Below are 13,124 nucleotides of genomic sequence, written 5' to 3' on the forward strand. Positions count from 1 at the left end.
AAAAAAGCAACTTGGGGAGAGAGGTTTTATTTTTGCTTACACTTCCATATCACAGTCCAGCACTGAAAGCCCATGCAGTGCATGTCTACCTAGTGCTCTCAGAGGTCAGAAGAAAACATCAGATTTCCTGGGACTGGAGTCACAGAAGGTTGCGAGCTACCATGTGTGTCCTCTGCACAAGCAACACATGCTCTTAACCTCTATGCCAAGCTGGGCACGGTGGAGCACGCCTTCAATCCCAACACTCAGGGAGGTAGAGGCAGGTGGATCTCTGTGAGTTCGAGGCCAGCTTGGTTCCAGGACAACAAAGGTTACACAGAGAAACCTTGTCTGGAAACAAACAAACAAGCAACCCCCCCCAAAAAAAAAAACCCCAAAACACCCTCTAGGACAACTCTCTAGCCCTCAGTCTACTATCATCTACACTCCGGGACCACCTACGCAGGGGCGGCACCATGAGCAATGGGCTAAGCCCTCCCACGTCAATCACTAACTAAGAAATTGCCCACAGGCCTGGCGACAGGTCAGTATTATGGCGGTGTTGTGTTTTCTCAATTGTGGTTCCCTCTTCTTAGATAACTTTAGTTCAACAACAACAACAACAACAACAACAACAACAACAACAACAACAACAAAAACTAGGATACCTGCCATTGAATTCTTCCCTATTTTGTAAAGACAGTGGTGGTAAAGCTATGCCTAGCTCTGGGTGACTCCATTTTGGATATAAAAGCAGAGGCAAGGCAACGCTGCACATGTAGGTGCCGCCGCCTAGCACCGCCCATGAGGCACAGGCTGGCAAATAACTTCTTTTTCTTTCTTTTTTTTGAGATAGGATCTCATCTATCCATGATCCCAGGCTAGCCTTGAACTCACTTTTTAGCCGAGGATGACCTCAAACTTCTTATCTTTGTCTTACTTACTGTTTTATATCTATGAAGAGACGCCATGGTCTCTAGACCATTCTTATAAAAGGAAGCATTGAACTGAGCGCTTGCTTACAGTGTAGGGGGTCAGTCCATGGCCATCATGGTGGGAAGCAGACAGGCACTGCATTGGAGCAGTAGCTGAGAGCTTTACATCCTGACTTGCTGGCACCAGGCAGAGAGAGTGACTGGACCCGGCTCAGCCCACCGCCAGTGACACACCTCCTCCAACCAGGCCACGCCCCCCAATCCGTCCTCAACAGTCCACTACCTGGGGAACACACATCCAAACATATGATCCTATGGGGGCGCCATTTTCATTCAGATCACTGCAGAGTCCTCTCACCCCCACTTTCCAAGTGTTGTGCTTACAGACATACAATTCCCACGTGTGGTTTTACAAAGTGCTGGGGAATCAAACCCAGGGCTTAATGTGTGCCAGCCATCCTGGGTCTCATAAGTTGTTGTTGTTGTTGTTGTTGTTGTTGTTATTATTATTATTATTATTATTATTATTATTATTATTATTAATTAATTTGGGGCCTGGAGAGGTGGCTCAGTGGTTAAGAGGTCCTGAGTTCAATTCCCAGGAACCACATGGTGGCTCACAACTACCTGTACTGGAAATTGATTCCCTCTTTTGGAGTGCATGAAAACAGAGCACTCATATACAATTAATAAATCTTTCAAACATACTTTATTTTACATTATGTGCATGAATGTTTGGCCACATATGTGTCTGTGTTCCGCTTTTCTGCCCATGGAGGCCAGAAAAGGGTGTTGGATATCCTGAGACAAAAGTTACAGATGGTTGTGAGCCGACATATGGGTGCTGGAAATTACACATAGGTCTTCTGGAAGGGTAAGCCTGTGTTCTTAACTGCTGAAGCATTTCTGCAGTCCCCTGACCTTTAATTTTAGGTCATTTTATGTAAAGTGAAATATAATTCTATTGACTTTAAAAAGTTATTTATTTTTATTTCATGTGCATTGGTGTTTTGCCTGCATGTATGTCTGTGTGAGGGTATGAGCTGTAGACAGTTATGAGCTGCCAAGTGGATGCTGAGAATTGAACCCAGATCCTCTGGAATGGCAGCCAGTGTTCTTAACCACCGAGCTATCTCTCCAGCCCTTCTTTTGTTTTTTTGTTTTGTTTTGTTTTGGTTTTTGGTTTTTGTTGTTGTTGTTTTGTTTTAAGAATCATTGTAGGGGGCTAGAGAGATGGCTCAGAGGTTAAGAGCACTGCTTGCTCTTCCAAAGGTCCTGAGTTCAATTCCCAGCAACCACATGGTGGCTCACAACCATCTATAATGAGATCTGGTGCCCTCTTCTGGTGGGCAGGCATACACGCAGGCAAAACATTGTATACTAAAATAAATAAATAAAAAAATAATAATAAAAATGAAAAAGAATCATTGTAAAAAATCCAAGGCTTTTTCATCCAGAAATTCCAGGAGCTGCTGAGGTGGGACAGCAAAGTGAGCAAGAAAGAGGGGACCAAAGACTTTTTCTCTAGTCCTGTTGAGGCTAGTTGCTGGTTACTTCTAGGGCTTCTCTATGTACTTTACTTTTTTTTTTTTTTTTTTTTTTTTTTTTTTTTTTGAGATAGGGTTTCTCTGTGTATCCTTGGCTGTCCTAGACTAGCTTTGTAGACCAGTCTGGCCTCGAACTCACAGCGATCCGCCTGCCTTTGCCTCCCGAGTGCTGGGATTAAAGGCGTGCGCCACCACGCCTGGCTCTCTATGTACTTTAACGCTTAAACTTTCAGGCTATTTTGGGCCACTGGTCATGGAGAGAAACTTTGAACTTTCTTAACTTTTAACTCTCAGGCTGATAGCTCTGGCTGCGGTACTTTAACTCTTAAACTCTCAGGCTGGTAGCCTTGCTATTCAGGGTCTCTGCTTGCAGTGAAAAGAAAGAAAGAAAGAAACTACATACATTCACACAAACATAGGGAGCAGTCACAGATCATTCATAAACATACATAAAGACATAGACAGTCAGACGGACAGACACATATTTGCTGGATGGTGAATGAAGGAAAACTCCCGTCAATCAGCCACAACTTTATTTCTGTCTTGGGTTTTTATAATATATATGAAAAAAATTACCTCATTCAAAATTAGGTACAATTGTTATTGTTACATAAAATGGGAGTTACAGTAGGACTATTGATTCTAAGTTCTTTCATTAGAACTATTATCTAACTATATACTTTTGCTTATTGTAAGTTCAAAGCAATATTTTTTGTTTTGTTTTTAAGATGTATTTATTTATTGTTACTTATACAGTCCTCTGCCTGCATGTACACTTTCGTGCCAGAAGAGGGTGTCAGATCACATTATAGATGGTTGTGAGCCACCAGGTCATTGCTGGGAATTGAACTCAGGACCTCTGGAAGATCAGTCAGTGCTCTTAACTTCTGAGCCATCTCTCCAGCCCTCCAAAGCAGTGGTTTTATCTGTATGCTCATTATGAGTTCAAAGCAGAAGTTTTCTCTTTTTCTTATTTCAAATGTATGTTATGTATTCAAAGGAAAAGTTTTTTAGGTCAAGGTTTTTCTAAGAAACAGGCATCTGTCATGTCTTGTATAGATAACCGTGTATTCTTTGTTTCAGTATTCATATGGTCTTTCTTATTGAAGTGCACACCTGGGCCTTATCTATGAACTAAACCTAGAATGAATGTATTTCCATGATTATTCATTTGTTTCAATCTTGTTTTCCTTCTTGGTGTGATTCAAATAGAGATTCATAGAGCACCCAATGGTTTTTGCTATAGTGCACGAGGGTTTTATAGTTATTTGAATCACTTAGAAACCATTATGAGGAATTATAAAATCATCTGTGGGAAAGCTGCTCAACACAGAGAGTGGCACCTATGGAGGGATATTACTATTCTCTAGGCAGTGAGGGTCCTTTCATGCTCAACTGCATTATGCCAGGCCTATGGGGCAAGCATGGAAGGGCAGTATAGCAACAAGAAATGGCCTTGAGGCAAAAATCCCCGGGGCTTCGCCAAAACCAGAGACACACCTACTCCTCTGCAGTGCAAAGCAGGCTGCCTCCGGGAAGCTCCCTTGCTTGCTTTTGCCAATCCAGCAGGTGATTGCTCCCAGCAAATCATTTTATATTTTATTCGCGTGAATGTGTGTGTGCACATGCTTGCAGGTGCCTGTGAAGGCAAGAAGATGGATGCCCAGAGGTGGCGTTACAAGCAGTTTTGAGGCACCTGATGTGCATGCTGCGGACTTAACTCCGGTCCTCTGAAACAGCAGCAGGTGCCCTTAAGTACTGACCCATCTCTTTAGCCCCTGTATTATTTATTTGATGTCGAGCCTTGCTGCCAAGCCCAACTTCCGTGCCGCAAACTTACGTGGTAGGAGAGAACCAATTATTCCCACAAAAGTTCTTTGATCTCTACATGTGAGCATCAGTCATATTTGTCTTTCAGACCTGGTAAACTCAGCCCTAACTACTGAAGCACCTTCCTTGTACAATAAATTAGAATATGCACGCCTGTATCTAGGCATGGTGGCAATGTTTGTAATCCTAGCACTCAGACGTCTGCAGAAGGACTGACTGTCTTAGTGAGTTTGAGGCCAACCTAGGCTGCAGAGTAAGCCCTTTTCTCTCTCAACAAAACAAACAAAAGCCCCAAACACACTAATGTTATCTCAGACCCGTGTTGGCTTAGTCTCCTCAGCACGTGTTATCTGCACTTTTTGTGTAATCCTCTCCTGGAACCTTGCTGGAAGTTTCCATGCACTTTTACAAGTCTCCTTCCGGAGCTCTTCTCCATTTCAGTCCAGCCTTGTCATATGAGCAGTTTAGCTTTTCTAAACACAAGTCTCTTTGTGCCAGTCGCTCAATGAAGAGCGTCAGGTGAAAATGAAGGGAAGGAATGGCGGGACGCTCTGGTGAGGCCATCTTCCTGAGAGGCTTCTGATGAGGGAGCGACTGATGTGATAAAGGGCTTTGTCTTGCTCGGATCATTCCAGTGACAGTGGGCAGATGAATTTGGGAGACAGAGTTGGGGATAGAATATACAGTGTTGATAGAAATAAGAGCAGGGTCCCTGGCTTTGCCACTGCCGTTCTGGGAGGCTTTCAGGTTTAATTGGTACAACTCTCCATTCAGAAAGTGCAGGGCTTGATATTTTAGGCAAGAAGGCAATTTAGCTAAAAGGTTAACAGTTTGATTTTAGATTTTTGCCTGAAACACAGAGTGTGTCTGTGCCATGCCTGTGAAAGGATGACGAGTCATTTCATCATATGAGGGCATCTGACTTTTGTACCATTTCCTCAGAACTCAGGATTAATGTGGAGTACCCTGGGAAGATCCTTAAAGTGCTCTTTTTTTTTTTTTTTTTGAGACAGGGTTTCTCTGTGTAGCCTTGACTGTCCTAGACTCACTTTGTAGACCAGGCTGGCCTGGAACTCACCTCGATCCACCTGCCTCTGCCTCCCAAGTGCTGGGATTAAAGGCGTGTGACACCACATCCGGCCCCTTAAAGTGCTCTTAACTGAGCCATCTCTCCAGCATCCTTCCTTCCATTCTTTCTTTCTTTTCTTCCTTTCTTTTGTAACTCAAAGTATCTGACGTTAATTTTCCTCATTAAAAAACACTAAGCACAGTGTTTCTCTCTGTAACAGCCCTGGATGTCCTAGACTTCTTTGTAGACCAGGCTTGCCTTGAACTCACAGAGGTCCACCTGCCTCTGTCTCCAGAGTGCTGGGATTAAAGGCATGCACCACCATACCTGGTTTGGCTTTGTTTTCATACATATAAATTACAAGACTGTTCTCCACGTAAGGGATAAGGGATCTCTTGGTTAAAATAAGGGGGGATTCTTACTCTTTCTTCAGAATTAGACAAGTATCTTTAGACTGAAACAGTAGGACCCAGAAAAGGGTTTTAAGGGCAATGATGTCAAAGAGAAAAGGGAATCCAGGAGTGAGGAAATGCTCTTAGAATTATGAGCCAGAAAGAGCTGGAAGGGAGAGTTACTGCATTTTTTTTTTTTAAACAAAGACGCTCAGATTTTGGAGAGAGCCTTCAGCAAGAGTGGCTTGCAGCACTAAGAACCCTTGTTGTTAGAAAATGGGTCTCCCTTTGTGCTACTGAGTACTTTTAAAGCCGTAGTTTAGTTTCACTTCCCCTATCAAGTTTCCCCAAAGACTGTAATTTCCATTTTCTGATTTTACTGAGTTCATAGCTAAATAAAAAAAAAAAAAAAAGATAAGCCTGTGCCCTTCCAACTAGGCAAAGTAAGCATTCCTGACCTTGGAAGCTATTTTAAACTTTTTTTTGAATACTACAGAAAAAGTGTCAAATATACTTACTCCTTGGTCAAAAGTTCTGTTTAGTGTGTAAGAGCCATCACTTAAAACAAAAACGTCACCTGGGCGGTGGTGGCACACACCTTTAATCCCAGCACTCGGGAGGCAGAGGCAGGTGGCTCGTTGTGAGTTCGAGGCCAGCGTGGTCTAGGGCAGCCAAGGCTACACAGAAAAACACTGTCTCCCCCAAACAAACAAACAAACCCCACAAAAACCAAAACAGAACAAAAGTCAATTATTGGGGCTTTAAATCTATTTAATTAGGTAAAATTGCAAATACAATGTATACATTTTTTAACTCTCAAAATTCCTATAGCAAGGCTGAAACCTTTTAAACTTAATTCAGAATTGTCAAAATAGGTAGCTGCCATAGAGGCTTCTAGCAACGAGCTCTCAAAACCAGTTTATTTTAAATAACGTCCTTATAATGTGCCAGGTGGTAAAAGTGTCAAATTTCTCAAACACCTGGTCCTGTAGTGAAACGGTTTAACAATGCAGTTTGTTCGCTGATCAACTGTAGGTGCCCACAGTTCCCTGAACTGTTTTTACCACTCACTTTCTAGCCTGAGAGTCCGGTCAGGCAGCTAATTGGGCCGGCTGAGTGCTGTGCATCCTGGGAGTTGTAGTTTGCAGTTCACCACGGCTGACTACACGCTCTACAGAACGGCTGAGGACGGTTGCCTGGTGTCATTAGCAAGCGGCAAGTATGGCGGTGGCGCGAGCTGACGGGGCTGTGGCTCCGGGAGAAGGTACGATGATACCCACCCCTAAATTCCAAAGTTTACTTCACTAAGTTAATTTAAATAGTTGCTTGGTGTAAAGAGAAAATCTGGGTTTAGAGGTGCAGTTTTGGACCAGTTCTTTTGATGCGAGGCTGTAGGCAGCGCGGAGGAGCACTACCTACTGGGAGTTGTAGTCCCGCTCTTTGGTCCAGTCCGGCAGCATTGTGGGGAAGGCTGGATGAGGGACTTCAGCCCCCAGGATCCTTCGCAGTGCCTGGCGCCCCTGTCCCGCGCTCTCTTTAGCCTGACTGGGCAGTGGGCTTCTGACTGCGGTGACCTTTCTGGGACGTTTACTTTGAGTTCCGAGTGCCTAAGGGAAATTGGCAGTCTCTTAATTTCCCGTGCCCCTCCTCCTCGTCGATAGCGAGAATGTTCATGAAGCATCTTATCTGATGATGCCGCATCATAGTCTGCCTGAACTCTTCTTTGGAAGTGGCCAGTATCCGTGATAGAATCTGGGGTGACCTAGACACGCGTCGCGCTCCCCCATCATTCTGCAGGCGGAGTCTTGGGGTCGAGTTTGGTCTTTGTTTGGCAGAGCGCAGGCTCGGGGTGCGCCTGTGCCTGGGAGATGCTACCTCTGTGGGGCGCCGGACCTGAGCTTTTGTTTTGGTTACACTCTGAGGTGTGGTAGCAGCTGGTTAGATTGGGGCAGACCCGGGTACAGTCGGGGCTCATAATCTGGGAACCCTGCATTCTTGTGGGGAGGAGTTCGGCTAAAAGATGTGTCGACCCTTAGGAATTGTGTGCAAACGCTAGGTGCGCTTTTCCGGGACAGCATAGTTTTCATTTTGAAGAAGGGGGTCACGAAGCCTCACGTGATAAGAAAACATGTCACATAAAACATTGAAACCTTCAAACAGAGCAGTCCAGAAAAATTACTTCCCTACGGTAATGCCAGTCTGATCATAGATTTGAAATTGGCAGTTACTCTGGCCCCGCCCCCCTGATAGCTCCTTTCCTAAACCTCTCTAGCCCACCAACACAACAGACCACAGCAGCAGTTAGCATTTACAGAGCCATTTAAAAAAAGAGCCAGATGCTATTTTGGTTGCTTTTCTTACATTATCTCATGCTTCTATGTAGAACAATGTTTATATTGTGTGTGTGGTTTTTTTTTTCTTTTTCTTTCTTTTTTTTCCCCCTAGACCCTTGCCATTCTGTAGCCAGGACTAGCCTAAACTCACACAAAAAAATCCTCCAGTCCTTGCCTCCCCAAGTGCTGGCATTAAAAAGTGTGGTCAGCTCATCCACACACCCACTCCCTCAGACTGGGTTTCTTTCTCTGTGAATCCCTGGCTGTGCTGGAACTCGATCTGTAGACCAGGCTGGCCTTGAACTGAGAGATCCGTGTGCCTCTGCCTCCTGAGTGCTGGGATTTAAGGCATGCGCCATTAACCCTGGCTGTTATCCACATATTACACAGTAGAAAAGTTAACTCAATCAAAAAAGAAATGGAGGTGGGACAGGCAAAGAGAGCGACTGGCGATCTGCAGGTGTAGAGGGAAGACACTGGCTGACAGTGAGGAGGCAGCCGGACTCTAGGACTCAGTTACCAAACCTGCCAACACCACTTTAATTTTGGGGGCTTTCAGACTATGAAAAATAGACGAGGAAAAGAAAAGAAAAGGAAACTTGGCCATACTAGTAGCCAGAGGAGCTGCTATGGTTTGAATTCATGCAGTGGTGCTTTATTGAGCGCCGACTGCCAGGTCTCAGGCTAAGCACCGATTGTTTAGCTTCTTCACACCAACCTGTACTTTAATTTTCAAAATGCTTTGACGAGACAGGGCACAGTGCTTGCTCTGCAAACAGGAGGACCCAAGCTTAATCCTCGAAACCAAGGTAAAAAGTTGAATTTGGGTTGGGTGGTGGTGGCGGCGGCTGCGGCACACGCCTTTAATCCCAGCATTTGGGAGGCAGAGGCAGGTGGATGTCTGTGAGTTCGAGGCCAGCCAGGTCTAGAAGGTGAGTCCAGAACAGTCAAGGCTACACAGAGAAACCCTGTCTTGAAAAACCAAAAAAAAGTTGAATTTGGTGGCAGGAGCTTGCAATCTGTCTGGGAAGGTGGATATAGGACGATGGTTGGGGAGGCTTGCTGGCCAAGCAGCATACCCTATTTGGTGAGTTCCAGGCCAGTGAGAGACTCTGCCTCAAAGAACAAAGTGAGGAGCTGAGGTGGTGGGGGTGGGGTGGTGGAGCCCGCCTTTGTGGATCATTGTGAGTCCGAGGCCAGCCTGGTCTACAAAGCTAATTCAGGACAGTTAGGGCAACACAGAGAAACCATGTCTTGAAAAAACAAAAACAAACCAAAACAAAACAAAAAGAGCAAAGTGTGGGCTGTAGGGATGGCCCAGTGGGTAAGAGCACTTAGAGCGAAGGCACAGGGACTGCAGTTCAAATGCCCGGCCTCCATGTGCAAAGCCCCCAGTGCCTAGTGCTTTGGAGGCTTGCTGATTTCAGGTCTGGCTCTAGGCTTCCAGCCTCCCTGGGCATGCATGATGTGAACCCTCCCCCCACTACTTTGGACATTTGATGATAAACTTGTAGTTAGATTATAAACAATTGATCTCTATAAAAAGTTCCGTTTTAGTGCTTGGTGTGACCACAGCTATGACCCCAGTACTTGGGGGGGGGGTGGGGGGGTGGGGAGGAGGAAGAAGATCAGGAGTTCAGATCCAGCTTCTGGCACACAGAGAGTTTTTGTTAGCCTGGTTAGGATCAGATCCAATTTCAGAACAACACTGCGGCAAAAGGAAAACAGTTCAGAACAATGAAAGATTAAAAAGGGGGAAATTGGCTGAGCAGTGGTGCCACACACCTTAACCTCGGCAGAGGTTGGCTGGAGGCAGAGGCAGGTGGATTTCGGAGTGTGAGGCCAGCCTGGTCTACAGGACCAGTTCCAGGACAGCCAGGGCTATAGAGAGAGAGGACACCCTGTCTTGAAGACAAACAAACAAGACAACGACAACAACAATAAAAACCCAAAGGAAAACAAAATCCAGAAAAACAAAACCCCCAAAACTTGAAAAATGCTATTATTAGGTACAAAATAGGGGAAACTTGGGACCTTGCATGCTTTATCTCCAGCCTGTAATTTGTAAATTCCGGAAAAAAAAAAAGTATCATTTACAGCTCTAGATTACTATAGCTTTAAACTTTTGATACTTGTGCTCTGGTGTATTTTAAAAGTGTATACGTACTTTTTTCTTGGTGTAAAATGCTAAGCTCCACTGCCATATTCGCTTTCTAACAAGTTATCTTCTCTTCTCAAGGGTCAGTGGTGAACTGGTCAGGGCAGGGGCTGCAGAAATTGGGTCCCAACTTGCCCTGTGAAGCGGACATTCACACATTGATTCTGGATAAAAATCAGATTATTAAACTGGAAAATCTAGAGAAATGCAAACAGTTAATACAGGTGGGTATGGGTTACGTAAGAGGAAGTTATTAATAAACAAACCCAAAAAGTCACTCCACATCCGGATGCCAGGAAAGCAGTAAATGTTGCCTTAGATCTTTATGTGCTAGCTTCTGAAGACCAATACACGCCCTGCATTTACAGTGGGCTAGAAGGAGAAGCAGTGTCAGAAAGTGAAGACAGGGCCGTGGGAGGGCTCAGTAGGTAGGAGTGCTTGTGCCAAGGTCTGAAGACCTCAGTTTGATCCCCTCAGGCCACAAGGCAGAGAGAACTGACTTCTGAGTGTATGGTGATGGCATTTGCACATGTGCTCTTGCTCATGGGTACCTTCAAATGTGTGTGTGTGTGTGTGTATGTGTGTGTGTACACGCACATAAACATACATGACATATACATAACCCCCCCAACATACACCATCCGCTCACAGATATCTTTAGTAATTGGCGGAAGTCTTATTCAGCTTTGCCTGTATTTTAGAACGTGTAAGCATACATTGATTATACATGATGCTGAGTTTCATTTTCCTGATATGTATATAAATATATTGCTATGATATTCATCCCGTTACCGTCTCGTTTCCTTTCCACTCTCTAATCCCATTTTTCTTCTAAAGTGGCCTCTCCTGTTTTTTCATGTCTTCCCCTCTTTCTCCCCGACCTCCCCTTTTGTGACACAGTGAACTTCATGAGGGGCGTGGGTGAGAATCTGTTTACAGGAGCATGGATGCCTTACCAGTGGCTAAACCACTGAAGAAAGTATCTTTCCCTTCTCCACCAACCATTAACTGTCTGCTAATCCTCAGGGACGGGTAGGGTCTTCCAAGCTCCTCTCCCCAGCTCCAGGTTGCTGAGCAGCTCGGTCTTATAGAGCTCTTATGCTGCTTTGAGTTCAAGAGTACAACAGCCATGTAATACGCAGAAGTCAATATTCCTCTCCCTCTCTTTCCGCCTCCTCTTGCATCTTTCTGCCCTTTTTCCTCTGTACTCCTCGACCTTGGATGGGATGCTATAGATGTCCCTTTTATGGCTGGGCATTTAGCAGCTGTTTCTTCCCTGCACTTTGATCCCTCATGAGTCTCTGCAGTCACCACTAACCACCGCAAAAGCTTCTGTGAGTAGAGCTGGCCGCAGCATGTTCTGTGGGCCTCTATGTATTTATTTAGGATGCAATTGACAGGCATGTTGTATCCACTGGCAAAAAAACGTCAGTAGCTTCTTCACTAGGGTTTTCGTCCTTCCCAGCCATGGGCTTTGGACTGCGTTTACAGTATCACATATGAATTCCTTCCTGTGGACCAGGCATCGCCTGGCTACCCCATTTAGAACAATAAACTCCAGTAGTTATATTTGTAGGTAATAGATGTAAATAATACGTGTAAAAATATAAACTAGGTTTGCGTGTTTGGGAATGTTTGACCATCTACCATACTGTGAAAGTAATACGTATGGACGTATATATTTTGTTTCCAGGAATAATAGTGTTCCCTTTTCACAGTTGTCAGTGGCTAATAACCGGCTGGTTCGGATGATGGGTGTGGCCAAACTGACTCAACTCCGGGTATTAAATTTACCTCATAATAGTATTGGCTGCATGGAAGGGCTGAAGGACCTGGTACATCTGGAATGGCTGAATTTAGCAGGAAACAATCTGAAGGTGAATGGCCTTTTCTTCTTGATAATGAATTTTGTGAGATTTTGTTGTTGTTGTTGTGAATCTATTCTCTGTGAAAAAGAAACTTGGCAAGTATATAAATAAGTCGACTAAAATATGAAAATGTCTGCTTCTACAATCTGCGTTAACAGAAACTTTAAAAAGCTCCCACTTTTGAAACACATACTACATTATAGTATACTTTAAAATGTGAACAGAGAATCTATATTATACTTGAAAATAAATAAAATACCAGAATGACGGGGAAAGAGTAAAATGTGAACAGAGAATCTATATTATACTTGAAAATAAATAAAATACCAGAATCACGGGGAAAGAGATTCCGTCCCACGGAGTTCAGCTTTAAGTAAAAGTTTAATGGTACGTGGAAAAAAGATTTTGAAAGTCGAGAGGTCTGGATTCTATCAACTCCTATACCTGCCACTCAGGAGCTATATCATCTTGGATAAATTAACAGCCATTTCTATATCTTACTTTCTGACGTGCTGGGTGAGGGACTAAGGTAATTGATAATACCAGTTGCCTCTGTTGAGCACCTACGTGATGCTGGGTGCTTCTCTAAGCCCCTGGTCTGTAGGAAGCTCAGGGCAGCCTGTGAGGTTGGTGTAGTTACCACGCTTATTATGTAGAGAAGAGAACTGAAGCATACAAACTGGGCTGGAGAGATGGCTCAGAGGTTAAGAGCACTGGCTGCGAGCTGGGCCGTGGTGGCGCACGCCTTTAATCCCAGCACTTGGGAGACAGAGGCAGGCGGATCGCTGTAAGTTTGAGGCCAGCCTGGTCTACAAAGTTAGTCCAGGATAGCCAAGGCTACACAGAGAAACCTTGTCTCGGAAAAAAAAAAAAAAAAAAGCACTGGCTGCTCTTCCAGAGGTCCTGAGTTCAATCCCGGCAGCCACATGGTGGCTCACAGCCATCTATAATGAGATTTGGTGCTGTCTTCTGGCCTGCAGGTGTACATGCAGATAGAGCACTCATATACGTAA

General features: G+C 44.5%; 1 protein-coding gene across 2 annotated transcripts in view; it reads left to right on the plus strand.

Moving 5' to 3' along the window:
* The first annotated feature begins 6,843 nt into the window (after positions 1-6,843).
* Positions 6,844-13,124, plus strand: part of CEP97 (centrosomal protein 97) — a 32,716-nt gene continuing 26,435 nt past the window's right edge. Inside the window, exons 1-3 of one of the 2 annotated variants that reach the window (XM_084801545.1) lie at positions 6,844-7,016; positions 10,325-10,467; positions 11,962-12,120. In XM_084801545.1, coding sequence (XP_084657671.1) covers positions 6,974-7,016; positions 10,325-10,467; positions 11,962-12,120 — 345 coding nt within the window. In that variant the 5' untranslated portion in view covers positions 6,844-6,973. The other variant, XM_084801546.1, reaches the window with a different exon arrangement.

Source organism: Acomys minous (genome assembly GCF_964271855.1).
Source record: "Acomys minous genome assembly, chromosome: 11".
Taxonomy (NCBI): Eukaryota; Metazoa; Chordata; class Mammalia; order Rodentia; family Muridae; genus Acomys; species Acomys minous.